Here is a 27,604-nt window from a genome sequence, read left to right on the forward strand (position 1 = left end):
CAAGCTTTTCCTCATGGAAAAATCCATGAAAGCTATGTTGGACTCTGAACACAGACCAGCCACAGAAGCTTCTTCCTTTCTGAATCATCCCTCCAATTCTACTCACCCAAGATATGACACCAAACACACGAGCAAGTAAGCAGCCGAGGTGGGGGAAGGAGCAGGACTGGAATCCTCTCTCTTTGACACTAGCTGCATCAGCACTGTTCCTCCTGGCATAAGAGTGCTCAGGATGGTTCTCTGTGGGGCTTCCTTTGCTGGCACTAGTAGCTTCAATCCAGTCCCACTCTGCACCAGTGGTTTCAGCTGCTCAGAGATCTTCAGTTTGGGAAGAGGCATCTGCAACATCCTCAATCCAGATGTCTTTTACAAATAATTTTGCAGTTCCAAGTAATTCTTTTGTGTCTTCAGCAGACCCTAGGTCACTCCAGAACCTGAGTCACCAATCCTTGAGGTTTCCCTGGTTCAAGTGCCAGAAAAGAAGCCATATAGATGGAGGGAAAAACAATGACAAGGATCTTCTTACTAGATGTGTGGATGCTTATTCTCATTATGGTCCTTGGTTTCCTCCGAATTGTCCAAATGTCCCTTTCCCATATGGACCACAACTTGGCTATATTGGCCCACATGGCTCTGATATCCATAATTTCAGGGACAAGTTCTGCCACAATATGAGAGATCTGAACCCTCTCCAATTTATCAATATCTTCCTTGAATTGTGGGCCTCAGAACTGGACACAGGATTTCGGCAGTGGTCGCATCAGTGCCAAATAAAGAGGTAAAAACTTCTCTGCTCCTACTTGAGATTCCCCAGATTGTGCATCCCAAGAGCGCTTTTGGCCACATCATCACAGTGGGAGCTCATCTGATTATCCGCCATGACCGCCAAGTAATTTTCAGAGTCATTGCTTGAAAGGATAAAGTACCCATCCTGTAGGGATGGCCTCCATTCTTTGTTCCTAGATGTATACCTTTACATTTAGCTGGATTAAAAGGCACATTATTTCCTTGTGCCCCATTTACCAAACAGTCTGGATTGCTCTGAATCAGTGACCTGTCCTCTTCATTGTTTACCAATCCTCCAAATTTTGTGTCATCTTCAAAATTTATCAGTGATGATTTTATGTTTTCTTCCAGGTCACTGATAAAAATGTTAGAAACTGTAGGGCCAAAAACCTATCCCCACGGGACCTTGTTGAAAATCAAATGCACTCAATGACTATTGCCCATTTATGGTTACATTTTTGAGATCTTATCAGTTAGCCAGTTTTTAATCCATTTAATGTGTGCCATATTAATTTTATATCATTTTAGTTTTTTAACCAAAATGTTGTGCAGTATCAAGTGAAATACCTCAGAGAAGTCAAAGTATATTACATCAACACTATTATCTTTAGCAAGCAAATATATAATGTCATAAAAAAAGATATCAAGTTAATTTGACAGGATCTATTTTCCATAAACCCATATTGATTTGCATTAATTACATTACCCTCCTTAATTCTTTATTAATTGAGCCCTTTATTAGCTGCTCCATTATCTTTCCCAGGATTTTTGTCAAACTGACAGGCCTCTAATGACCTGGGTCATCCTATTACACTCTTTAAAAATTACATGTTGGTTTTCTTCCAGTCTTCTGGAAGTACCCCAGTGCATCCAAGACGTATTGAAAATCAACATTAACAGTTCAGTGAGCCCTTCTGTCAGCTCTTTTAAAACTCTTGGATGGAAGTGATCTGGACCTGCTGACTGAAAACATGTCTGATTTTTAGGAGCTTCTGTTTAACAGATTCCAGAAATACTAGTGGAATGCAGTGTTATGATTACACATAATGGGACTATATCATGTGTGTTCCCTAAATACATAACAAAAATATTTACTGAACACTTATGCTTTTCTGTATTATTATTATTGGTAATTCTACCATTTCCAAATAGCAATGGACCAGTGCCATTGTCAGGAGGATTCTTTTTGTTCCTAATATATGTAAAAAAAACCCTCCTTACTGTCCTTAACTCTACTGGCCATACATTTCTCCTTGTGTCCCTTGGCTTGCCTTTTTAATTTTCTACCATTGCTAACTTCTGATTTATATTCATTATTATACATTTCCCTTTCTTCCATTTGTTACCTACTATTTTTTAATTTTTATAGCTGCCTTCGCTTCTCCTTTAAACCAGGTATTTTTTTAACCAGTGCGGGTTTCCTCATCTGTGGGATTGTGGCTTTTGGAGCATCTAGGAATGTGTTCTTAAATTATTCCAAATTATCATTCAACTTTTTCTGATGAAATTCATCCTCCCAACTTATCGGGCTCATAATTGTTTTTAACTTTGTGAAGTTGGCTCCATTAAAGCACCAAGTGTATATATATTCCTGCTCTGGACTCTGCTTGCATATTATAAATGATCAAGTCATCTTCACACAATGTGCAGTCAGCCTCCGGAATCCTTGCCATGGGATTTTATGAAGGCCAAAAGTATAACTGAGTTTAAAAAAAAAAGAATTGGGTATGCCCCTGGAGGATAAGGCCATCAATGGCTTTTAGCCAAAACGGTCGGGGCACAACCTTAAACCTTCACCTGCCAGCAGCTGGGACTGGACAACAAGATGGATCATTTGAAATTGCCCTGTTTTGTTCATTCTATCTGAAGCTTCCGGTTGTGGTTTCTATTAGAAGACCAGATATTGCGTTAGACCATTGGTGTGACCCAGTATGGCTGCTCTTATGTTCTTAAAGAGACAGGGCACCAGAAAACATCGCCTTGGCCTTCCAACCAGTTCTTACACCAAAAATAAGTATATTTACAGTAACATCCATATGCTAACCTTTGAGTGCTTAGCTGTGATCCTGTTATCTCTATGAAAAGAATGTTTACGGTAACAGTTTTTGTTCTTTTTCTCCTAATAAAGGTCAGCCAACTGGCCCCTGCTGGTTCTGTCTTTCCAGCCCTGACGTTGAGAAACATTTGGTTGTTAGTATCGGCACACACGTGAGTACTTCCTGGCACATTCTTCTCACAGAAAAGTGCAGTGTTGTACTGATGCTTACGATTTAAAGCCACTTTCTTTTTAACACTTGACTTTAAACTGCAATTAAAAATATCCTAAACTTATACACAAAAGGGTTGTCTGGCAGCTACAGGTCACAGAAACCTCTGATTATCCTCTCAAAAACCTCAAAGGAAACCTGACACTGTCCAGTTTCACTGCTGTTCAACACAAGAGGCGCTATAGCCCATTTTGACTATGTATCAACCACAAACGATGTCCTGAGTGTGAGCATGTAACTCTGTGATTCCAACTTCAATCATGTCCCTAAGATCTCCCAGCAGGACAGTTTATTCTACTCTGCAGTTAGATAACTTTTCTTATCTTTGCTTGTGCTCAGGGAACCACGGCAAGGCCACATCTGCACTAGAAAGATTTCCCAGCATAGTAATGTCAGTCAGGGCGATTTTTCTTTAATGTCATTTTTATACCTGCCAAAGCCCTAGTATAAATGCAGTTATATTGGCAAAAAAGTGCTTCTACCAATATGGTTTATTCTGTGAGATAAACCAATGTAGCTGTATGGACAGCATCACGTCTTTTTTCTTTTTTGCTAGTATAAGGCATGACTGCATTAGGAGGGTTTGCCATTTTATTTGTGTCACAAATCCACAAAATCAGTGCTACACCCCAGCTTTAGAATAGTCTCTTGGCAGAATCCCTTCAGCGTGCCAGAGTCCCAAAGGGGTCTCACTCTTCCTTCAGGGTAGGCTACGTGGCCTCCCTGCCTCCTGAGACTGAACTTGGAGGTCTTCAGCACTCCTGCTTCACACTGTGAGCTCTGCTTGCCAAGTCCAGCTGAGAGAGACTCTTGGTTAGAGACTGGTACACGCTTCAGGGACTCATGCACTTCACGCTGTATTTGCAGTGACACTCAAGCAGCATTTTCAAAACAGTCGGCTGTATTAGTCTGCTGGAATATAGCATTGGAATTCCTTAGGTTAGCATAGAGCCATAAACATTAAAGCATAGTCCATGCTAGTCAACCCAGAGCAATTCACTAGCCAAGCTGTAGGGAACTCCCATTTTCAGGCTCTGTGTCTCTGACTTCCTTCCTTAGTCAGTTCCCAGGTGAAAGAGCTCCCAAGTTTTTGCCGGAGCCCATGTTTATTCCCCCACCTCTTTCTCCTCCCTCTGGGTCATTGATTGCTAGATGTCAATATCCTGGTGACTGGATTTCCATTGTCTTCTCAGATTCTCCACTGATACGGGTTGGCCTTGGCCAATCTTTTTAATGATGCACTCGGTCTGCTCAGCCAGCTAGCCCACACCCCCACACACTTACGTCTTAGTCTGCCCTGAGAGCAAACTTAATCCGTTTCCCGTCCCTTTCCTCCCCCCACCATGGATAGCTGAGCCAAGTCTGAGGGAAACTGCATCACCCAGTGGTGTCACAAAAATATTACAAAAAAATTCCCTGTTTGTCACAAGCTACATTAACAAACCTTTTCTAGTGCAGACCTGGTCCAAGCCTGTCCTGAGATGGAAACCTACTTCAGCAGTGGAACCTACTGGCTCTCTGCAAAATTCCAGCTCAAATCATAGAATCGTAGAATATCAGGGTTGGAAGGGACCTCAGGAGGTATCTAGTCCAACCCCCTGTTCAAAGCAGGACCAATTCCCAACTAAATCATCCCAGCCAGGGCTTTGTCAAGCCTGACCGTAAAAACCTCTAAAGAAGGAGATTCCACCACCTCCCTAGGTAACCCATTCCAGTGCTTCACCACTCTCTGAGTGAAAAAGTTTTTCCTAATATCATGAAATCAAATGCATTTCTTAATGATTAAACCTTCTTATTTATATGTCTTTGGTGATCTTTTTCTCTGGATAACTTTCTATCTAGTTGGAGACCATTATGTCCTTCAGGTGTAAGAACACCTGAGCCCTGATTCCGTGACCTCCTCTGGGTTAAACGGTGTTGATAGCTGGCTATTCCACTTTGCGTAAAGCTGCTGCTGCTGCTGTGGAGTATAAACCAAAATTAGCTGATTATGAACTATTACAGGATCAAATTAATTCATTCTTTATTTTAAACCCAACCATAAATTCCCAAGTGGATTTTCTTTCAAGCGGCGTCATATCCAGAAATCCCATTTATTGCCACCTGACTTTGCCCTGCCCTACCCTTTTTTAAGTCATCTGATAATTGACAGCCTGCTACAAACTCTCCTTGAAGTAGAGCCTGGGGTATTTTGTTGATTTTTGTCTTTTGAATCTTGCAACTGTGAGCCGGGTTAGCCATGGGGGAATAACCATGGCAAGGTCTGAGTTGGTTTGCTGTGAATAGTTGCTTATGTATTTTCTGATTTCTTGTTCTGTTCTAGTGCTATCTTGCTCTTGCCAAGGGTGGCTTATCCAATGATCATGTCCTGATTTTACCTATTGGGCATTACCAGTCAGTGGTTGAACTTTCTTCAGAGGCGATGGAAGAAATAGACAAGTACAAATCTGCCCTGAAGAAGTTTTTCAGAAGCAAAGGAAAAAGATACGTGTTGTTTGAAAGAAATTACAGGAGTCAGCACCTACAGTTGCAGGTAGGGTTATAACACACCAGTGGAAGAACACAATCTAAGCTGCTTTGAAAGGGAACAGCTCACATTTCAACCCAAGTACAGGCAAACTCCCTTCTCTGGTTTTCCTCCTTGGCATCCCAAATTGTAAATAATCTTGCGACCAGCAGATGGGAAGCAGGATAAAGGTAAAACCCCTGTGACCACTTAAATGGCCACTTGAACATGTTTAATTTTTCTTGCTACAGCAAGTGCAGAGAGCTGAGTTTACTGGAGGCCAGTGTCAATAGACTGGAACATTTATCATCTTCAACTGATAAAGATCAGAAGGGCTTCATGCAAGCCGGTAGGCTCTCCTCCTGCTTTGGTTTTAGCAGCTCTCCTTGGCATGTGCAGTGGGTTAGTGTTCAAGGTACTGAGCTAGGCAGGAAAGCTTCCAAGCGTGTGCTATAACACGTACAAGTCTTCGGCCAGTGGCTGAAAACACTGATGCTCAGTGACCAGTTTCTGCTGCATGGATTATGGAAGGTGCATTGGGTGGTTTTCTACCTGGTGGACCTGTGACCGTTTCAGAGTGGCCTCATCTACCACAAAGGGTATTGGAGGATAGTCATGAAAATGTTTCAAGAACTTTTAGTCTTTTTCTTGTGTCCACCATCTCCAGGTGATTCCTGTACCACTCAGCTGCTGTGCAACTGAAGACATTAAAGAGTCCTTTATTTTACAAGCACAAGAACAGGAGATTGAATTATTAGAAATCCCAGAGCACTCGGATATCAAGCAAGTATGAACCAAGACTTTCACCTCTCATTTACTGATCCTTTCTGGTTTGGCATTTCATCCAGCAGTAGCCTTACACGACCAGATTAAGCAGTCGGGAGTTGTGATACACTGTGGGCCTGAGCTTTGAGGCGCTGAGCACTTACCTATTGAGGTGAAAACATTGAGAGTTGTAGGTGCTCTGCATCTCCACCATTAAGCCCTGTATCAATAATTGCTGACTGTCTGGGGTGGCCTTTAATCAAACATTGCTACTATTTCCTCCTGTTCCTTTTATTTGAAACCACTTGCCCTTCTTGCTGGATCAATGGGTAATAACTAGCAGCAGTCTGGCTTGCTGTGTCCTTTGGGTCCATTATTCCTTGGAAAACACATTTGCAGCCAAAGTAGGAACAAGCCAAAAATTAGGTCCCAGCTTTTTCTTTTAACTCTGACGCACTGAGGTTCACTTCAAGCAAAGCTGAGGCTTTCCTCAAGCTGGCTCAGAGAAAGCTTCTGTTAGGAAATGGGAACAAAACTACTTAACCTTGTAAAGCAGCTAGATGCCATGAATAAACCCAGGTCACTTTCCAGAAGGAGTATTACGAGCTCGTCATGCTGCAGAGGCGTTTACTGGCTAGCTTCTGGTCAATAAATAACACAGATGTGTTTCCATTACTATGTAAAGCAATGCAAAGGTTTAATAATACCCTCTCTGTGTTAGAAAGTAGAAGGCCTTGATTTTCAGCAGGCTGGGCTGTGGAAATTATTATTTTAGGTTGGTTTCAACATATAAACGTAAAGATGCTTTATGCTCGCCTGTAGGAGCCTTGACCAATTAAAACTACACTCGTTGTCGGGGATCCCTCAAGGTCAAGGATGATCTTTCCCAGGTTTTATTTTTCATGGGTCCTTTGGTGACTGAGGAGTCTGATCCTTGAGCCACAGGCCCATTGGCAGACATTGCAGGTGGTGTTGGAAGACGGGGTTGGGCCGTGACTGCAGCGTGACCATTGTAAACTGAGACAGAACCAACATTAGCCAACCCAGCTGCCTTGCTGTGCACAAAACCAGTCATCAGCATGAGGTGTATGTCTCCTCATTTGGGTCCTGCAGAACCCCAAACACAACACGTGCTTTAAAACCTCAGCATCCTCCAAATGCTTTTCACCGTGCACTAAGGGTGAGCTTGTTGAGGGGGTTTCAGAGCAGAGGGAATGAATTTCTAAGTTGAGGCCCCCAGTCCTACCATCAGTATCTTCTCTGGTAAACCAGAGAGGCTGCACTCTGAGCACGTCCATTGATCTTGTGTCAGTATCTTGCAAGGGGAGAGGCATCACAAGCAGGCAAGCCCCAGGTCATGTAGGGCTTCATAAGTCAGATTAGGACTGAACCTCCACCCACAAGCTAATGGGCAGAGCTAGTGCAGATCACAGAGTATTAGTGTTAGGAGCTACTGGCAAGATACCTGATTTATTTTGCAGCAGCTTTAGTTTCCAAATGGAGTTAAGGCACTGTAGCCCCATGTTGCTCTAGTGTAATCTTAACGAGTGGGGTCCCGCGGGGATCAGTTCTGGGTTCGGTTCTGTTCAGTATCTTCATCAAGGATTTAGGTAATGGCATAGAGAGTACACTTATAAAGTTTGCAGATGATACCAAGCTGGGGGGGTTGCAAGTGCTTTGGAAGATAGGATTATAATTAAAATAAATAAAAATAAATGAATTCAAAATGATCTGGACAAACTGGAGAAATAGTCTGAAGTAAATAGGATGAAATTCAATAAGGACAAATGCAAAGTACTTCACTTAGGAAGGAACAATCAGTTGCATACATACAAAATGGGAAATGACTGTCTAGGAAGGAGCACTGCGGAAAGGGATCTGGTTGCTATAGTAGACCACAAGCTAAATGAGAGTTAACAGTGTAACGTTGCAAAAAAAGCAAACATCATTCTGGAATGTATTAGCAGGAGTGTTGTAAGCAAGACATGAGCATTCTTCCACTCTACTCCACGCTGATTAGGCCTCAGCTGGAGTATTGTGTCCAGTTCTGGGTGGCACATTTCAGGAAAGATGTGGAGAAATTGGAGAAAGTCCAGAGAAGAGCAACAAAAAATGATTAAAGGTCTAGAAAACATGACCTATGAGGGAAGATTGAAAAAATTGAGTTTGTTTAGTCTAGAAAAGAGAAGACTGAGAGGGGACATAAGTTTTCAAGTAGATAAAAGGTTGTTACAAGGAGGAAGGAGAAAAATTGTTGTTCTTAACCTCTGAGGATTGGACAAGAAGCAATGGGCTTAAATTTCAGCTAGGTAGGTTTAGGTTGGACATTAGGAAAAACTTCCTAACTGTCAGGGTGATTAAGCATTGGAATAAACTACCTAGGGAGGTTGTGGAACCTCCATCATTGGAGATTTTAAAGAAAAGGTTAGACAAACACCTGTCAGGAATGGGCTAGATAATACTTAGTCCTGCCATGAGTGCAAGGGACTGGACTAGACGACCTCTTGAGGTCTCTTCCAGTGCTATGGTTCTGTGAATCTTGAAATGATGAAGGCCTGCATGACAGAAGCCACCCAAATTGGGGTTTGACAAACGTGTATAGTACGCTAGCTGCCTGTCTCGGTGTGTGTTTGCAGAAAGTGGGGGTGTTCATGCAAAGTGTTCATGTGAATGTACTGCAAAACAGGCTCAGTGAGTTGGTAACAGATTTCAGACATGCACAGTTTTCCCTTCAGTGTTTTATAAATTCATCATCTTCATCCTCATTATCAAATGCGCATAGTGTACTGAGAACCGTTGTTCCAGCCAGAGTGACAATGGATGATGGCATCATACCAGACATTATAGAGTGACGTTCCCAGATCTGGCTCAATCCTGCAAATCTATGAATCTCTAGGCAGGGTGGGTCAAGGGTGACACCCTTTGCACATCAGTCTGAGAGCACAGTGAACTGGGTGTTTTTGTCCTTCCTAGTGACATGGCTGAAGAGCACGCAATGCCCCTTTCTGAATGTAGTGAGCAATTGGAGGAAGGCCAGATCACTGCAGGATTATGCCATTTCACACAAAGTCAAACTGTTTTATGCTCAGGATTTGGTGATGACAGCGCACATGGAATGCCTCTAGCTGCTCCAAGTTTGTTTGTAGGAGGCTCCAGGTTTCTGACCCATATAGCAGTGTGTAGGCAGTGCACAGATCTGATAGATCCTGAACTTTGTCTTAGCACAGAGACGTGTTTGCGTCCATAGGAGAGACATGGACTTCATGCAGGAGACAGCGAGACCTATTCTTCAGATGACCAGTTTGCTGCGACCATTTGAACTCATCAGTGCTCATCCCCACCTGCACCAGGAGTTCTGGTGACCCAACTTCAAGGTTCTGGACCTTGGTGGTCTTCCCAAGAGACATTCAATCTCGTAGTGCGGGTGCATTGTGGAAACTTTGAAGGGCAGGGCTAAAAATCTTTGGCTTCTCCACAAAAAAAGACAGTGTCACAGACATACTCTTTATCGATGAACACCACTTGACCAACCTTGATTCTGACGTGTGGAGCCACAAAGTCCTTGTGTCCAGTTGGTAGCTTGACAGGATAGTGCTGTGGTGAGAATACAAACCGTGCTGCACACCTGAGGTTGTACAGAAACGTTGAAAGCTGTGAACGTGGGCCCAAATTGGCCTACGCAAACTCCATTCTGTCTTGTATTACTACCTTTGCTGCTGCTAGTCAGGTGTGTGGTATTCTAAGGAAAAAGAGCACATGCTACTATTGTAGTATAGGTGTTCCATCAATCTGGGCACACACAAACTAGACTTGTGTCACAGATCAACAGAGCGATGTTTCAGGTTAAACCAGATATCGCAGATTTTCAATCAAAAGCTTCAGTTAAGTCTCTTTTTGCATGGGCTGATGGCTGGCAAAGATTGTTGCTCCCAGTGTGTTTTGTAGGACTTCTAATTTCCAGCCTAGTTGCTAACTCCCCGGGTTTTGGCATGAGTTAACAAAAGCTAAGAAAAAAGCAGCTGTGCTTCTGCCCTTTAACAGGTTTTCTACAATAACAAGTTGAGTTAACCTAGAACTTTGTTTGCTGGCTTTTGTTGGTCGATTTCACAATGTTAGCTGCACAGAAACGTAACGTCTGTATCGGTGTTATCTTTTGTGCACAGTGTATCCCAGCAGTAGGAGACACTTAACCCCACGCTGGCGAAAATACGCTGGTTCTCCCCTCCTCTCTGCTAGCTGGCAGTTGCGACAAAATCACTTATGTTACAAGCAGTTTCTAGGTTTTCTGTTTTTTTAGGGGGATTTTATATCTGAACATTTGATACCTTATGTATTTAAAAATCAGCTGCTCTGCTCACTTTCTGTGAATGATCAATAGTCACATTATTGTACTTTTCAAACTTGGCTCAGGGAATCCAGGTTTTCCCACTGTGTGAAATGCTGATTAATGTTTCAGCATCACCTTTATTCCCCCTCTTCTAGATTGCACAGCCGGGGACACCTTATTTTTACGTCGAACTGGATACTGGAGAGAAGCTTTTTCACCGAATTAGGAAAAAATTTCCCTTGCAGTTTGGAAGGTTTGTTTTTCCTCCTATTTAACTTCATCATGTTTAGTATAATAAAATATACACTTGATACATCCCACCAAAGATGCTGTCCTACAGCAGTTGAGAGGGGAGCTGAGGCTACTTAGGCCAGGCCTGCACAACATACAGCCCGCGGGGGGATTGTAAATCCCCCTCACACGGCGCTCTGCGGGCAGCCCAGAGCCCTTTAAATCCCAGCCACGGCCAGGAATCAAAGGGCTCTGCGCTGCCTGCAACGGCGGGGAGCCCAGAGCCCTTTAAATCCCAGCCGCAGCCAGGAATCAAAGGGCTCTGCGCTGCCCGCCGCCGCGGGGAGCCCAGAGCCCTTTAAATCTCAGCTGCGGCTGGGAGTCAAAGGGCTCTGGGCTGCCCGGCAGAGATTCCCGCTGCGGGCAGCCCAGAGCCCTTTGAATCCCGGCCGCAGCTCCAGTGGATGGGCTGGGGCTGGGATTTAAAGGGCTTGGGCTCCCCTCAGCGGCAGGAGCTCTGGGCCCTTTAAATCCCTGCCCCAGCCCCGGAAAGCTCTGGGTTCCCCCAGCCACCGGAGCCCCGGGCCCTTTAATTTGCCCCTGAGGGCTCCCAGCCACCTCTTCAGCTGGGAGCCCCTGGTTGATTTAAAATCAAGTGTCACCTCCCCATCCCCAGCCTTCCTTTTTGGCCCACAGCTGTTTTGGTGGGGCGGCACTGGGGAAGGAGGGTTTGTTTCTGCAGGGCTGGGCGGAGCTGGAGCGGGGTGTTTTCGCGGGGCCAGGAGGTGCTGGAGCGGGGTGTTTTCGCGGGGCCGGGAGGTGCTGGGGCGGGGTGTTTCCGCAGGGCCCGGGGGGTTCGGCCCTCAGCTGTTTTCTGTGGAGTAATGTGGCCCTCGCCGCTTTACGAGTTGTGCAGTCCTGACTTAGGCTAATGACCTAGAAAGGTGAGGAATTACTACCATCTTCAAATTAATTAGTTTATTTATTTATTTATTGAAATAACACTAAACTCCTTAAGAACTTATTTCATCTGTAGATCTCAGTCACTTACAAAAGAGAAATAAGTATTTAGAGATGGAGAAAGTGAGAGACGGAGACGTGAAGTCATTTGTGTAAGGCCATGAAGCAGCATGGTGGTAGAATAAAGAACAGAATGTGCTTAAACCAGATGGCCCACCATTCTTTCTCTTCTCTGTTTGAGGAATGAGGTCTGGAGTTTCATACTTGTTTGTAAAGATTCCATGTGTCTCCAGTTAGTTATGTGCTACTAGCTCCAGAGCTGCAATTCCTATCCACCCTCAGATCATAAAATCACAGTGCTTCAAATGAAGAGGTTAATGTAGTGATGCAAAATCATGTCTGTGTGACATCCCTTATAAAGTTGCAGAGGGGTAGCCGTGTTAGTCTGGATCTGTAAAAGCAGCAAAGAGTCCTGTGGCACCTTATAGACTAACAGATGTTTTTGCAGCATGAGCTTTCGTGGGTGAATACTTGCATCCGACCAAGTGGGTATTCACCCACGAAAGCTCATGCTGCAAAACGTCTGTTAGTCTATAAGGTGCCACAGGATTCTTTGACTTTATAAGGGATAGCAGCATTCTCTGTGGTTTACATTTCATTTTCCATAGTAAAATGCCTTTTTAAAACATTAACGATGGGTGGTGCCTCTGAGTAGCAGCTTACTGAAGTTTTTGGCTAGGAATTCTGTCTGCTTAGAAGTAGGCTTGGTAAAATTTGATTTTTATATTTTATAATAATGACAGGCATCAGCTTTATTTTTAAACATTTTTTTAATCTATTTAAATTTTTAGTTTCAGGAAATTATGTGGTGAGGGTTCAGACAGTTGTTTAATGACAGTAGATATAGATTGAAAAAGTACATGAAAACTGTTAACACAAATTGCCAACATTACATGTCAAAATATACAAAGTAAATATCCTGAAATAAAACTAAAGCAGCATTTTTTTATGATAACTGATGGAAATATTTCTTCATCGTTTCATGTGTGATTGGTGAAATTGACATTTACCAATAAAAAATCAAATCCTACCAAGGCTATTTATGAATGTGACTTGGTAGATCTACTCCCCTTGAATTCAATGGGAGTTTTCCTATTGTATTCAACATGAACTGAGCTTGTGCTTTGATATAACAGAAACTCTGCTGTCACAGAGGCTATATGCCAAATCTGTAACCTCATTATTTCAAGTAATCTATTTGCAATTTAAAATACTCCAGCCATTGACTAGGGGGTTTCTGTGTTTTGATTTGCCGGCAGGGAAGTGTTGGCGAGCGAAGCCATTCTGAATGTTCCTGGGCGAGCGGACTGGCAACAGTGTACGGCCAGCCGGGAGGAGGCAGAGGCCACTGCCAAGGCCTTCCGGGAAGACTTCCAGCCTTTTGATTTTTCTGAGCTGCAGTAATGCTGCGGACCCTGCAGACCCTTCTTCCTGCCTCGTCAGTGCAGCTGCCCTTGCCCTGGGCTGGGCACGCAGCCGAACTCAATCCATGCTGGGGCAGGGCAGGGCGCGGCGCGTGCACTTTTTACCCCTGCAATAAACTTTCTACTTTTCTGTGTCACGGATTTAGTGCTTTGCAAAGGAGAGCCTGGGCTGAGGGAGGTGAGGCCCAGTGAGGGGCGAGGGCTGGTCCCAATGGGGGTAGCTCCACATGGCAGCAGTAAGCATGGAGGGGGTGGGCTTGTAGGTTCCAGAACACGCTGCAGCCCTGCGGGAGGGGGAGAGCGAGTTCTGTTTCCCCCAGCCAGCCCTGCCCTGAGGCTCGTGGGAAGAGATGTGAACGGGTTCATGTGCCTCAGTGGGAGTTGCTGCAGGTCCCAGCATGGCGTGGAGCGACCCCAGTGGGTACAGCGCTGCAGGGACAGGCCAGGGGCAGCCGGGACTCCTGCAGATGCGGGAGCAGCGGGGAACGTCCGTCTGTACAAGCACCAGGTATAGAAGTGCTCAGGTCCCAAGAACTGCCCACAGCTAAGCTCTGCTGCCAACCAACCCTCAGTAACCCCCCAACCCTAGCTGTGCCCACTCCCAACCGATCCCTGGGGCAGCCTCCGGGTAACCCCGCACCCTAGCTGTGCCCACTCCCAACCGATCCCTGGGGCAGCCTCCAGCGCCTCTGGGTAACCCCCACCCTAGCTGTGCCCACTCCCAACCGATCCCTGGGGCAGCCTCCGGGTAACCCCCCACCCTAGCTGTGCCCACTTCCAACCGATCCCTGGGCAGCCTCCGGGTAACCCCCCACCCTAGCTGTGCCCACTCCCAACCGATCCCTGGGGCAGCCTCCGGGTAACCCCCAACCCTAGCTGTGCCCACTCCCAACCGATCCCTGGGGCAGCCTCCGGGTAACCCCCAACCCTAGCTGTGCCCACTCCCAACCGATCCCTGTGGCAGCCTCTGGATAACCCCCCACCCTAGCTGTGCCCACTCCCAAGCGATCCCTGGGGCAGCCTCTGGGTAACCCCCAACCCTAGCTGTGCCCACTCCCAACCGATCCCTGTGGCAGCCTCTGGGTAACCTCCTTGCCAATTGAGCCCCTGGCTAACTCCCCAACTGTGGAGACCCCCACTTAGAATCACCCTCACCTAGTGGCCCACCATCCCCCAATCCCACTGACCCCTGGGTAACCCCCCTGCTGATAATTCCCTCCCTTGGGTAACCCCCTACCCCACCAAGTCCCCTGCCTAGGTAACGTCACCAAACCCCAACAACCCCACTCTACTGCTTATACACCCAGACCCCGATAGTAGCCCCCAGTAATACTCCCAAGGACCCACAATAACCTTGACCCCCAGTGCTAACAGCTCCAGAACCCCCAGTGCTCCCCCAGACCCTGACTGCTAAGAGCCTGGCAAACTCCTCTGCCTCCTGACACTGTTGTCTCGATAGCCCCCTACTGCTGCTAACAGCTCCCCATTGACCTCATTCTGGCCCCACACACAAACCTCCTTGGTAATTTTCCATTGTTCTCCCCTGCAGCGTTCCCCCTCTCCCTGATTGCAGTGACCCCTGACTGCTCTGACCGCCTCTGAACCCTTAATAACTGCCCCAGTCCAAAGATGCCCCTGATAAATCCTGGTGATCTCCAGCATCATGCCCCCCTGCTAAACCCATCCCTCTCCTTCCCCCAGCCCTCCAGGGAGTAAGACTTGGGAGGCAGGGGGGGTGGGTAGTGTAAGGAGCTGTAGAATGTGCTGAATGAGCAGAAACTTGGCTAATTCCCGGGGGATTGTTGTGCCTTATCACATTTATTGTTTGTGTTTTAGGATGTAGGTGATAAGATCGTTATTAAATCTTGTTGTGTGGAACTAAACATGAAAACCAAAGACTGGTGATGCCATGAAATCCAGAACATGAAGAAGTAAATATGATCCAACATGTTTCCCATTGCTTTTGAGAGGTGGTGTCCTCAAATCCATTGGGAAACATTTGTATTTCAGAGATGTAACTAGGCTATGGACATCTTTTCTGGCCTTAACTGTATCTTATGAGGTGTCAGCAAGCATCTTTATCTCCTTGGAAATAAAGCTGCATTTTAAAAAAATCAAAATTTACATAGAAGCACAGAACCAGAGGGTTAGGAGGGACCCTGAGGGTCGTCTTGTCTAACTCTCTGCCAAGGTGCAGGATTTGTTGGGTCTAAGCCACCCAAGACAAATGGCTCCAGCCTCTTTTTGAAAACCTCCCGTGGAGAGATTTCATGAATATCCTAGGCAGTTTGTTCCACTGTCCTACTGTTCTTACAGTTAGGAAGTTTTTTCTGAGCTTTAATCTAAATCTTCTGCGCTGTAGTTTGAAGCCATTGCTTCCTGTCCTGCACTCTGGGGCAAGAGAGAACAATTTTTTCTCCATCATTCCTATGGAAGTCTTTCAAGTATCTGAAGACCGCTATCATGACCCCCTTAATCTCCTCTTTTCCAAACTAAACATACACAGTTCCTTCAGTCTTTGCTCATATGGCTTTGGTCATTTTTGTTACTCATCTCTGGATCCTTTCCAGTTTCTCCACATCCTTTTGGTGACATTTGACACAGTACCCCAGCTAAGGCCTAATCAGTGCTGAGTAGAGTGGTACTATCACTTCCCGTGACTTGCATGCTCTACCTCTGTTAATGCAACCTGAAATTGCATTTGCTTTTTTTGCAACAGCATCGCATTGTTGACTCATGTTGAAGCTGTGATCCACCACAACTCCCAGAGCCTTCTCAGCAGTGCTCCTGCCAAGCCAATTAGCCTCCATTCTGTATTTGTACATTTGTTTTTTTCTTCCTTAAGTGAAGCACCTTATATTTGTCTTCGTTGAATTTCATTTTGTTGTCTCTAACTCAGTTCTCCAATTTATCAAGATCCCTCTGAATTTTAATTGTATCCTCCAAAGTGTTGGCAATCCTCTCTCTCCCTCAGCTTTGCAGATTTGATCAGTGTGCTCTCTGTTTCTACATCCAGGTCATTAACAAAGATGTTAAATAACACCGGACCCAGCACAGATCCCTGTGGAACCCCACTGACGACCTCCTTCTAATCTGATGTCCTTCCATTAATAGTTACTCTCTGTTTGCAGTTGTTTAACCAATTCTGTGTCCACTTAATGGTAGTTCTACCATGCCTGCATTTCTCCAGCTTCCTTATGAGAATGTTCTGTGAGACTGTCTCAAAAGTCTTGCTAAAGTCCAAGTATATTATGTCCACCACATGCCATCCATCCACCAAACCAGTTACCTTGTCAAAGAAGGAAATCAAGCTAGTTTGGTGTGATTTGTTCTTGGTAAATTCATGCTGCCTGCTAGGGATCACCCTTCAGCCTCTAAGTATTCACAAATGGAATGTTTCACACATTGCTCTGGTAGCTTTCCAGGTATGGAGGTCAGGCTGAGTGGTTTATAATTCTCTGGCTCCTTCTTTCCCCCCTTTTTAAAGATGGGCACCACATTAGTCCTTCTCCAAGCTTCTGTCATCCATGAGTTTGCAAATATTATTTCCGGTGGCTCCCAGATTTCTTCAGTGAATTCCTCCATCTTTTGGAGTTTGTTCACACGCACACTCAGTATCTATTGCTTCATAAGGAATGCCTGTGTTTTAGCCACACTAACAGTACCTTTGCCAAGGGCATATATTGGACAGTGAATTTGTGAGCATCTACTTTAATACATGGACTGACTTTAGTTCAGAGCCTGTGGTTCAGGCCTTGGCTCTTGCACCAGCCCCAGTGCTCCAGACTCTCTCGCTCCTTCAACTGTAATGGTAAAGTAATGGCACGAGTCTGTCACAGAGGTCCCAGATTCCATGACTTCTTGGGACCTCTGTGACTTCTTCCGCATTGGCAGGGTTGGAGTAGCTGAAGCAGTGTTGGGGGAGGGGTTGGATCAGCTCTCCTAGGGCTGGAGCAGCTGGCCAAGGGTAGCTAGAGCAGGGGTCCCTGGGCCTGCCTGAGCAGCGGCCACCCTCTGGGCCTGCTGGAGCAGTTAGCTGGTGGTTGGCCTCGGGGCCACCGGAGCAGCAGCCCCCGCTGGCGGTCAGCCCCTGGCAGCATCCGCACTGTTAGTCCCCTCTCCTCCAGGGTATTTTTAGTACAAGTCAGGGACGGGTCACGGGCTTCCATGAATTTTTGTTTATTGCCCACAACCTGTCCCTGACTTGTACTAAAAATACCCGTGACAGAATCTTAACTACAATTATGATTAAGTTATAAGCTCCTTTTTTCATGGAAAAACCACCCTCTGCAGTGAGGTGTGTCTGGTTAGCTCCTGGCCCAGAGATCAGCCTTGCATGTGACAGAATTTTGTGAAACTCCAGGTTGCCGTTTTGTGCTCAGATAACTCAGATGATGGGGGAGGGATAGCTCAGTGGTTGGGGGAGGGATAGCTCAGTGGTTTGAGCATTGGCCTGCTAAACCCAGGATTATGAGTTCAATCCTTGAGGGGGCCACTTAGGGGTCTGGGGCAAAAATTGGTCCTGCTAGTGAAGGCAGGGGGCTGGACTCAATGACATTTCAAGGTCCCTTCCAGTTCTAGGAGATTGGTATGTCTCCAATTATTACCTTGATAAGCTGCATCATAAAAGAGAAGGGTGAGAGGTGACTTGATCAGTGTGGCTAGGCACTGAGAAATGGAAATGGAAAAGAGATCGAAGAGCGGCGGCTTTTCAACCTTCTGAGAAAGGCAGAGCAAGGGCTGGAAGCTGAAGTTGGACAAATTCAGTCTTAAAATAACACACCGTTTCCTAGCCTTGGAACATCTTACTGGGGAGGTTGGGACTCACCATGGCTCGGTGTCTTTAAAATCATGTTGTCCTACTGATGACCGGATTTGGGGTCAGGCAGGAATTTCCCCCCAGGCCAGCTCTCCTTTCTCTGTGGTATGCAGCACAGTTCACCTGCAGGGATCCCCGGGGCACGTTTCAGCCAATCAATCCCCTTGGGCACCGATGGCATCTTGGTCTCTCCTGTCCTCTGCCTGTGGCACACAACAGTTCAGTCTTAGTGCTTTAGTCTGAGCCATGTTATTGGACTCTATAGCAGTAACTTGGTGAAATTTAATTGCCTGTGATACACAGGAGGTCAGATTAGAATAAATGCTCTAATGGTCCCTTCTGGCCTTACATCCATGGAAGTGGGAACGTGGAAAAGTCTTTTAAACTTCATAGTGGCCATGAACTGACTTCTTAGTAGAGAAAAATGTGTTTGATTTGGGAAGAAATTTGGTTTAGCTAAAAAAGGAAAAGAAAATTAAACCTGCATCTTCTGAAACTGTTTTTTGCAACTGCTGTAAAACACCCCACACAGAGTTGGTGCCACTAAACTCTGTAGAGAGTCTGAAATTCAGATTGTTCCATTGAAAACATCTTAATGCAATGCTAAAGCATTACATGCCACTAAAGTGTACATGCCAAATTTAAAAAATGCTGATTTAAATTTACGTGAGCATTTAACCATTCTCTGGCTCCCATGCATATACATTACAACAGTGATTAACTAAATAACTCTTATTTTTCAAGTTATGCAATACATGTAAACTTTTTTTACATATAAGTAATATGTAATAAATTCACTTACATAATTTTTCCATTATTGGTCTGTCTTTGGTGGGTCTCATTTCATATCACAAGCTCCATTCTTCACAAACGTTCATTGTGTAGGAACAAAATATTACTTAAACCGTGTGTGAACTCTTACATGAGACTTTTCTGTTTACATTAATACGAGCAATGTTAGATCCCTAGATTAGAGGTGCTACCGTAGCTGCTGAAATGCTTTTGCACAATACCGGATAGAAAGATGGTGTGCCAATAGTTGCTCCATAGTTAAGGTGACAGCTAAGGTTCTGTGTAATGCTGCATTTTGCAGCCCTTCTAAAATTCACCAAAAAGTCAGATCAGCTTGAAAGCTGAGACAAAGGTAGATTATGGGAAAAAACTGAAATCATAAGCTGTTCCTAAAAGTCTTCTCACACGCTCTTGCTCACAGGTAAGGAAAATCCAGTGGGGAGGATTAAGATGAACCTTATCTATAACTGAGCTCCCTGACTGAGGTGTAACGCAGGGCACAAGAAAGTCTGTAATTTGAAACCTGGAGAGTTGTTAGGCCTTCCTGGAAGGACAGAGTACTTGCCATCTGCTATGGGAACCGGCTTGCGGTGCACAGATGCCTTAGCTAGCTCTTAGCTGCACTCCTGACAATTCAGCATCGGGGAGGGCCCAGGGCGGAGCTGGAGCAGCAGCGGTAGATCAGTGCAACTCCAGGCTCAGCTAGGTACACAGTGCTACCCGTCTTGAGAGCATCTGCAGAAGTTCAGCAGCAGCTGTGCAAGTGTGCAGCTGTTGTCAGTGTGTCTTGGGCACTGTCGTGAGCAAGGGCATCCCGTCCCCTTTTGGGGCAGGTTGGGGTAATTACTTCCCCGCGGTCAAGTATTTACAACCACCCCTTGTCTTGGGATAGTGTGGCCCACTGGTAAGTCAATATGGCCGCTCACTCTCTCAAGGTTGTGTGGCCTGAAGGCCAAAGTTAAATGACGGCCCCTTCCCACCAGTCAGTATGGCTCCCCGGTTTGGCTGGGGGTATAGCCTAGCAAGGCTGGCTCAGCAAGGTGCTGTGGCTTAGTGGCAAGAGTCCACAGGGCTGCCCTCAGGGTTGTGTAACCCAATGGCCACAGTCAGTCTAACGGCCCACTCCTGTGGGGCTGTATGGCCTAGCGGCAAGAGTCCACAGGGCTGCCCTCTGTCAGGGCTGTGTGGCCCAGTGGCCAGAGTCAGTATAACTGCCCCTTCTGTAGGGCTGCCTGGCCTAGTGGCCTGTCAGGGGAGTGGGCCGCCACCCCAGGGTGGGTGGCAGCTAAGTAGGGGACCCAGGCTCCACTAGGTCCCAGCTCAGGGCCCTGTCGGTGGCAAGTATGCCTGCCACTGGGTCAGCTGGGAATCTGCCCAAAACACACTGACCCCACTCTGCACAATAACTAGTCCCCCTGAGCTACTTCCTACCCTGTTTCTGATGCAGCGGTCCCCGTGTCTCTGGGCTTCTCAGGCAGTGCAGCTCCCAACAGCTCCGTCACTCCTTGGGCGTCCTCCAGAGTCTCAGCGTCCCTGGCTTCCACCCTGTGGGGCTTCCCAGGCTGGTGCTCACAGCATGTGTCCTCCTCTGGCAGTCAGCCCTGAATAAGCGCAGCTGCTCCCTTTTATACTAATCTCCAGCCGGAGCATGCCTGGCAGGGCCGCGGGGGCGTGACCTCGGCCCAGAGAGTAGAGTTAACTCCCACAGTACCAGTGTGGGGCAAGTGCACCCTGTCACACGCACCCCTATAAGAGGGTGTCTGGTGATGGTCCCTCTTTTCCTTCTTCACCTCCCACCTAGGAGGAAAAGTCCGCGTTTGCGTGTGCCCTTCCTCGTCGATGGGCGACGTTGAAGTCATAGGGCTGGAGCGTTAGGTTCCACCTCATAATTTGAGCATTGGTATCTTTCATGTTGTTGAGCCATCAGAGTGGTGCGTGATCTGTGATCAATTGGAAAGCGTTCCCCAGCAGGTAGTATCTTAGTGCATTGACCATCCATTTTACCACTGGGGCCTCCTTCTGCAGGGTTGAATGCCTCTGTTCCTGGAGAAACAACTTTCGGCTCAAATAGAGAATGGAATGTTCTTCTTCGAGTGATTGCTCCTATGCATTCCAGTCAGGTGTGCGTGCTGTGCGTGCACGGCTGTTCGGAACATTTTTACCCTAGCAACTCCGGCGGGCTGGCTGGGCGCCCCCTGGAGTGGCGCCGCTACCGAGATGGCGCGCGAGACCATCGACTGCCGCGGTGCCGGGAGCTCGACCAGTGCCGGGAGCTCGACCGGGATCTCGACCGGCGGTGCCGGGAGCGGCTTCTGGAGTCACGGTGCTGGGACCGGTGCTGGGACTCAGACTTCCTGCGGTGCCGACGGGACGGTGATCGGGACCGGGAGCGTCTCCGGGAGTGCGACCGGTACCGCGATGTTGAGCGGTACCGGGACTGCGACCGGCGTCGAGAGGGTGAACGGTACCGCGATGGAGAGCGGTGCTGGGACCTGGAGCGGCACGACGGTGACCGTCTTCGGGACCGGGAGCGAGACCGAGTCCTGGAGCGCCGTCTCTCCCGTCCGTCAGGGGAAGGGGGCCGCATCATGGCCGGCTTGCCTGCTGACTGAACAGCCCGCACCGGCGGTGCCGGGGGCCGGAGGCTCGGTGCCTCTGTGAGCTCGATGAGCTCTCTCGCCGTCGAGAATGTCTCGGGCGTGGACGGGAGATGCAGCTCGACCGCGGTTGGCACCGGGGAGCAGGGAGGTACCGGACTCGACGGCTCTTGAGGTGCCGGAGTCAACGGAACCGTGCACGGCTTGTGCACTACCACAGCCGGTGCCGAAGGTGCCGGTGATGGCTGGGTAAGCTGTCCCGAAGCAGGAGGCTTAGGAGCCGAGTGCGCCGTCTTCCGCTTCCTCGGTGGAGAGAGGGAATGGTGCCGGGACGTCGGTGCCATCTGCGAAGATCTGGCAGCGTCGGTACCGGGGCGGCTCGGTGCCACTGGTGCGCTGTGCGCCGAGGACGGTTTTGGTGCCGCCGGGGACGGCGCGGGAGGCTGAAGTGTCACCTCCGTAAGGAGCTGCTTGAGGCGAGAGTCTCGCTCCTTTCTGGTGCGCGGCTTAAGCGCCGTGCAAATCGGGCACTTATCTGTCCTGTGAGATTCCCCGAGGCAGCGCAGGCAGGAGTCGTGCGGGTCGCCCACGGGCATGTGCCGCTGGCAAGCCGCACGGGGCTTAAACCCCGGTGCCTTGGGCATGAGCCCGCACTGGTTGTGGAAGAAGAGGGGCGAACCCCTCTAATTCCCCTACTATACTATAACTAACTAAACTTATTCAACTAATCTAACTACTAAACTAAGTGAACCAACTATGTACAGAGAAGAATGGAGAAACGCTAGGGCTGTGGAGGTAAAAGAGCACTCCACTGTTCCAACTGGCCGTCACGGGCGGTAAGAAGGAACTGAGGAGCAGACGGGCCGGCTGGGGTATATATCCAGCGCCATAGCGGCGCCACTCCAGGGGGCGCCCAGCCGGCCCGCCGGAGTTGCTAGGGTAAAAATGTTCTGAAGATCCGTGCACGCGCGGCGCGCACACCTGACTGGAATGGATAGGAGCAACACATCTCGAAGAACAACAGTTACTACGGTGAGTAACCGTCTTTTCTTCTCCCTCGATCTCCTGGGACCCCACTTCACTTCACTTCACTTCCAGCCCCACTTCAGATGCATCAGTCTCAAGTATAAAGGCATTAGTAAAGTCGGGGTGAAATAGGAGTGGTGCCCTAGCTAGTCAGTCCCTTAGGTCTTGGAAGGCTCTCTCACATTCTGCTGACCACTGGATCTCTCAGGGTTGGGAGCTCCTAGTTAGGTCTGATAAGGGTGATGTGAGTGTTGCGAAATCCGGCACAAAGCAGCGGTAGTATCCTACCACACCTAAGAATTGGTGTACCTGTCTCTTTGTCATGGGCATTGGGCAATCCTGCAGAGCTTGTACCTTGTCCACAAGTGGGCTTAGGGTCCTTCACCCCACAGTGAATCCGAGACACATTACTTCTTGTCATCCGAGGTGACATTCAGCCGGGTTACCATGAGTCTGGCTTCCACCAGGGCTTGTCACATGGCCTTGAGGTGCCATGAGTGTCCCTCCCGCATGTGATTGTACACCACTATATCATCTGTGTAAGCTGCTGCACGTTGGCGGTGGGTTGCAATAGCTGATCCATGAGTCATTGGAATGTGGCAGCACCCCCAGGTAGACCAAAACGCATGGTAACGAAGTGGTATAATCCAAATGGAGCAGGAAAAGCCGTCTTCTCACGGGAAGCTGGGGTCAAAGGAATCAGCCCCTACCTTTGTCAGGTCTAGGGTTGAGATGAAATTGGCATTACTCAGCCACTTGAGTAACTCCTCTACTCATGGCATGGCTTAAGCATCGAACTGAGAGATCTCATTCACTTTTCAAAAGTCTATGCAGAATTGTATGGTCTTGTCTGGCTTCGGGACCAGCACAATCGGACTTCTCCACTCGCTCCGCGATTCTTCTACTACTCCCATCTCCAGCATAGCCTGGGGCTCCTTTCGGACCGCATCCCACATCATCTTTGGCAGAGACCGGTGGTTGTCACGGACCTTTTGGCCTGGGAGGGTGGCGATGTGGTGACTTACCAGACTAGTGGGCCCCGGGTGGGTCGATAACACGGTGGGGAAGGTCTGAACTACTTGTTGCAACTCCTCCTGTTGCCTGGGTCCACTCTGCCCTAATCGTGACGGGTGTAGAGTCACCAGGGTCACCAGGCAATGGACCAAGCTCTGGTTCCAGGGGATGCGCAGTGATCAGCAGCCCTTCCTGAGTTTTCCACTCCTTCGGGAGGTTCATGTGTTAAGTCCAGACGTCCTTTCTTCTTTCCAGTAGCCGTACCTTGTAATCCACTGGCCCTGCCCATCAGACCACCTCGAAAGAGTCTTGCCATTTAGCAGGTAGCTTGGACATGGCCGACGGTAGCAGAAGCAGGACACTATCCCCGGCTTCGAAAATGCACAGCTTCATCTCTCGGTTATATTGGTGGGCTTGAGTCTGTTGCGCTTGCAGTAGATTCGTCCGGGCGAGTACTCCCAACTTCTGGAGTTGTTTGTGTAGTTGTAATACGTAGGGAACTGATCCCATGACCCTTGCTCTTCTCAGGTCTCCTTCAGGAGTCCGATGATCCCCCAGGGCTGTTTCCCTTAAAGCAGCTCGAAAGATGAGAAGCCTGTGCAGGCCTGAGGAACCTCCTGTATGGTGATCAGCAAGGACAGTAGTAACTTGTCATAGTGTCATGGGTCATCTTCTATGCACTTCCTTAGCATGGATTTCAACGTCCCGTTAAAACTTTCCACCACGCCATCCATCTGCTTATAGTATATGGAGGTCTTAAGATACTCAACGGATATTCAACAACCAGCACAACTCCAACATCAGTTTGAACCAGACGTTGGTTCCTTGGTTGGTCAGAATCTCCCTGGGTATCCCCACCCGGGAGAAGAATTTTAGAAGTTCGGCTGCTATGGTAGGGGCCATGGTAGTCCAGAACAGGACAGCCTCAGGATACCGAGTTGCGTAATCCATCACCACTAGTATATACTGACACCCGGAGCTGCTTCTTTCAGAGAATCCTACAAGATCTAGATCATTCCTTCAAATGGCACCCTGACCACAGGGAGTGCTACCAAGGGGGTCTTTGGTACGGCCCAGTGCATTGACACTCTGGGCAGGCCTCGCAAAAGTTCCGAACTTCGCAGTGGATGCCGGGCCAGAAGAAACTTTGTGCCACCCACTGTAGGGTCTTCTCCCTGCCTAGGCGCCCTGCCCAGGCACTGAGTGGACTAATCATAGCAGGCGTCTCCGGTGCTTCTGTGGGACCAGCAACTGCCACAGCTCTTCTTGGGACTGAGGCTCCCTCAGCACATGGTAAAAACACTCTCCACGTACCTCAAGCCAGGGTTCCTGCAGCCTTCATTGTTCAGCCTCCCTGACTGGGTCAGGTGTCACCACTTGTTTCCAGGTACAGCATAGGGTCTGGTCCTCTCGCTGCTCCCTCATGAAATTCCCTGTTAATGGAATTTCACTATAAACCCTTATGGCTTTCTGTGCTGATGCAACACTACCTTGCATGTCTATAACTCCTTTCATCATAATGGATCCCAGAACACTTTGGACTGTATATGTGCGTAACGTTGTTAGTGCTGAGGACTGTTGTTACTGATGCTGTAGCGTTGTTACTGCTGCCACTGTTGCTGTTCTTGGAGCTCCACTAGCAGACAGTGCAGCATGCTCGTTTAGAAGACTCGTGCTTGGTTAGATGGTGAATGTGCTTGGCCAGGTTTATTGTCGACAAAGCACGGCATTAGCGCCCCATAGGAGCTACAGGGACACTAACACATGTAAACCCGCGACAATGGGACTGATTCAATCAGGACACCAGGATCCTGTCCCTTACACCAGCACAAAATTTCCCCTCCTATGAGTTTTTCTTTTACGCATTGATACTAATAAGTTAACCATTACGTCCGGATGTGGTTATTTACCTCCCTTATCCTTGTACCTGCTAGTCTGAACAAAAGATCCTTCTCCATTATCCTGTCATCCCCTCCTTATCTTTACCAGGGGGTGGGGTGTTCCTGTACCATCTCTTAGGAGTATGCTTCTGTAGTTACTTGAGAGAGAGGTGCATTTTTGTGCCATCCTCTCTGGTCAACAATGTGCTTACTTGGTGTTAGCCAATGCCTGGTGTGTTGCTGTTTTGCCTGCTCTAGTTCAAACCTTTGGTTCACACGGCTGGTGACGCCTAGGGCTCCTGCAAGGCCTACACAGTGAAATAATTTCTGCCTCTAAAACTCCAGCTTCCTTTCTGATGGATTGTGGCCAGCTGTTCAGCAATTCATTGCTGTGCTTCACATTCGTAGCAGGAAGGGACGGTTACTCTATCCAATTAAAACTGCAGGGAGAATTTTTAGGTAGATTTTAGCTAATCAGATTGGAATTTGGCCAAAACACCAGGGTTCATACATATCATGGAATTCTTAATAAACACAAATGGTCAGAACTTGTGTTCTACACCTCATCAGAATCATTCAGTAGCCCAATACTCCTGAATAGCCGACTGGTTCAGCACTGACTCAGAGAAAGTGCCACCTACTGAATCTCCCCAACCTAGGTTTGCTTTCAAAGAACTGATCTGGCCTAGTCCTGCCTAGTTTTGTAAGATCTGAGGATTTGCCTGTATCCTGTTAGAAGTTTACCAATTAAACCCAATTAGCTTGTAGCTGCTTCATGTCTCTTCACATTATGTATGTGACTGTCCTCAATCAGCCTTAAGATCAAAGATGTGTGATATAGTGCGTGAGACTAATGATAATACCTTATGGGTGATGATTATCCATCCCTGTTACAATGAACGGCCAACAATTAATTACCTTATGTAAATCAATGAAACTGGTGTGTTTGTTTGTGCCCTGGCTCCACAGCACTCCCAGAAGCAACCAACATGTCCAGCAGCTGTTCCTAGGAGGAGGTGCATCCAGGGGGTCTCTGCACACTGCCCCTGCCCAAGCACCAACTCCACAGCTCCCATTGGCTGGGAATGGGGAACAGGGAGCCAATGGGAGCTGCATGGGTGGTGCTTGCAGGCAGGGACAGAGTGCAGAGCCACTGGGGTGCTGTGAGCCTAGGAGCCGCTGCCAGACATGCCATCACTTTCGGGAGCCACCTGAGGTAAGCTGGAGCCTGCACCCCCAAACCCCATCCCACACCCCAACCCCCTGCCCAAGCCCCTTCCCACACGCAACCCCCCCTGCCCCAACCCTGAACCCCCGCCTGCACCCCAACCTCCTGCCCCAGCCCTGAGCCCCTTCCCACACCCAAACTCCTTCCCAGAGCCCGTACCCCAAACCCGCTTCTGCACCCCAACCTCCTGTCCCAGCCTAGTGAAAATGAGTGGGGGGGATAGCGAGTAAAGGAGGGAGGAGGGCTGGAGTGAGCTGGGGTGGGGCCTTGGAAATGAGGGGGGCAGGGGAAGGGCCTTGGGGAAGGGGCAGGGCGGGGCAAGGGTCTTTGGGTTTGTGGAATTAGACGGTTGGAAACCCTACCGCTACTAGTCTGCCAATGCCACTTGAGATGGATTCGTTAGTGCAGAAACTGCAAGCTCTGATGGTGAATAAGAAATGGACATGAAGGGAATTAATTTTGGCATTAGGAGGGGCTCCACCACCTGCAGCACCCAGCCTGGTGGAGTGGGCCAAAGAGCTGGGGAGCACCCACAAAAATGCATTGACTCCAGCGTATGAAAGTGCACCATACAAACGGAGATATTATTTCTTGGAGGTGTCACCCATACGTTGGGGAGGATGATTATGAGACCTGGAGGAATTTTGCGGTGCCCCTTGTCCAAGAGTGGGAATGCTCTGATGCTAAGAAGCAGAAACATGTGCTCGAGAATCTGAGAGGACCTGCCATGAGGATGGTCTGAGCCCTGAAAGACTCCCAACCAGCGGCTATTTAGCCGCTCCTGAGAATGTCCACAGTGCTACTGATAGAGGTGAAGACCCGGATTGTGGTTTCTGCCATACCTATCAGGAGCCCCACAAACAGTTGTCAGAATTCATCAGGAGACTAGAGGATCTGCTGCAGCAGGTAGCGAGGAATGAAG

General features: G+C 48.0%; 1 protein-coding gene across 3 annotated transcripts in view; it reads left to right on the plus strand.

Moving 5' to 3' along the window:
• CWF19L1 (CWF19 like cell cycle control factor 1) overlaps positions 1-13,460 on the plus strand; it is a 54,705-nt gene extending 41,245 nt beyond the window's left edge. For 2 of the 3 annotated variants that reach the window (XM_044994108.1, XM_044994109.1), the window contains exons 10-14: positions 2,915-2,994; positions 5,377-5,586; positions 6,227-6,346; positions 10,807-10,904; positions 13,162-13,460. In XM_044994108.1, coding sequence (XP_044850043.1) covers positions 2,915-2,994; positions 5,377-5,586; positions 6,227-6,346; positions 10,807-10,904; positions 13,162-13,306 — 653 coding nt within the window. In that variant the 3' untranslated portion in view covers positions 13,307-13,460. The remainder of the gene's footprint in view (positions 1-2,914; positions 2,995-5,376; positions 5,587-6,226; positions 6,347-10,806; positions 10,905-13,161) is intronic. The other variant, XM_044994110.1, reaches the window with a different exon arrangement.
• Positions 13,461-27,604: the final 14,144 nt, after the last annotated feature.

This window comes from Mauremys mutica, chromosome 19 (genome assembly GCF_020497125.1).
Source record: "Mauremys mutica isolate MM-2020 ecotype Southern chromosome 19, ASM2049712v1, whole genome shotgun sequence".
Lineage (NCBI taxonomy): Eukaryota > Metazoa > Chordata > Testudines > Geoemydidae > Mauremys > Mauremys mutica.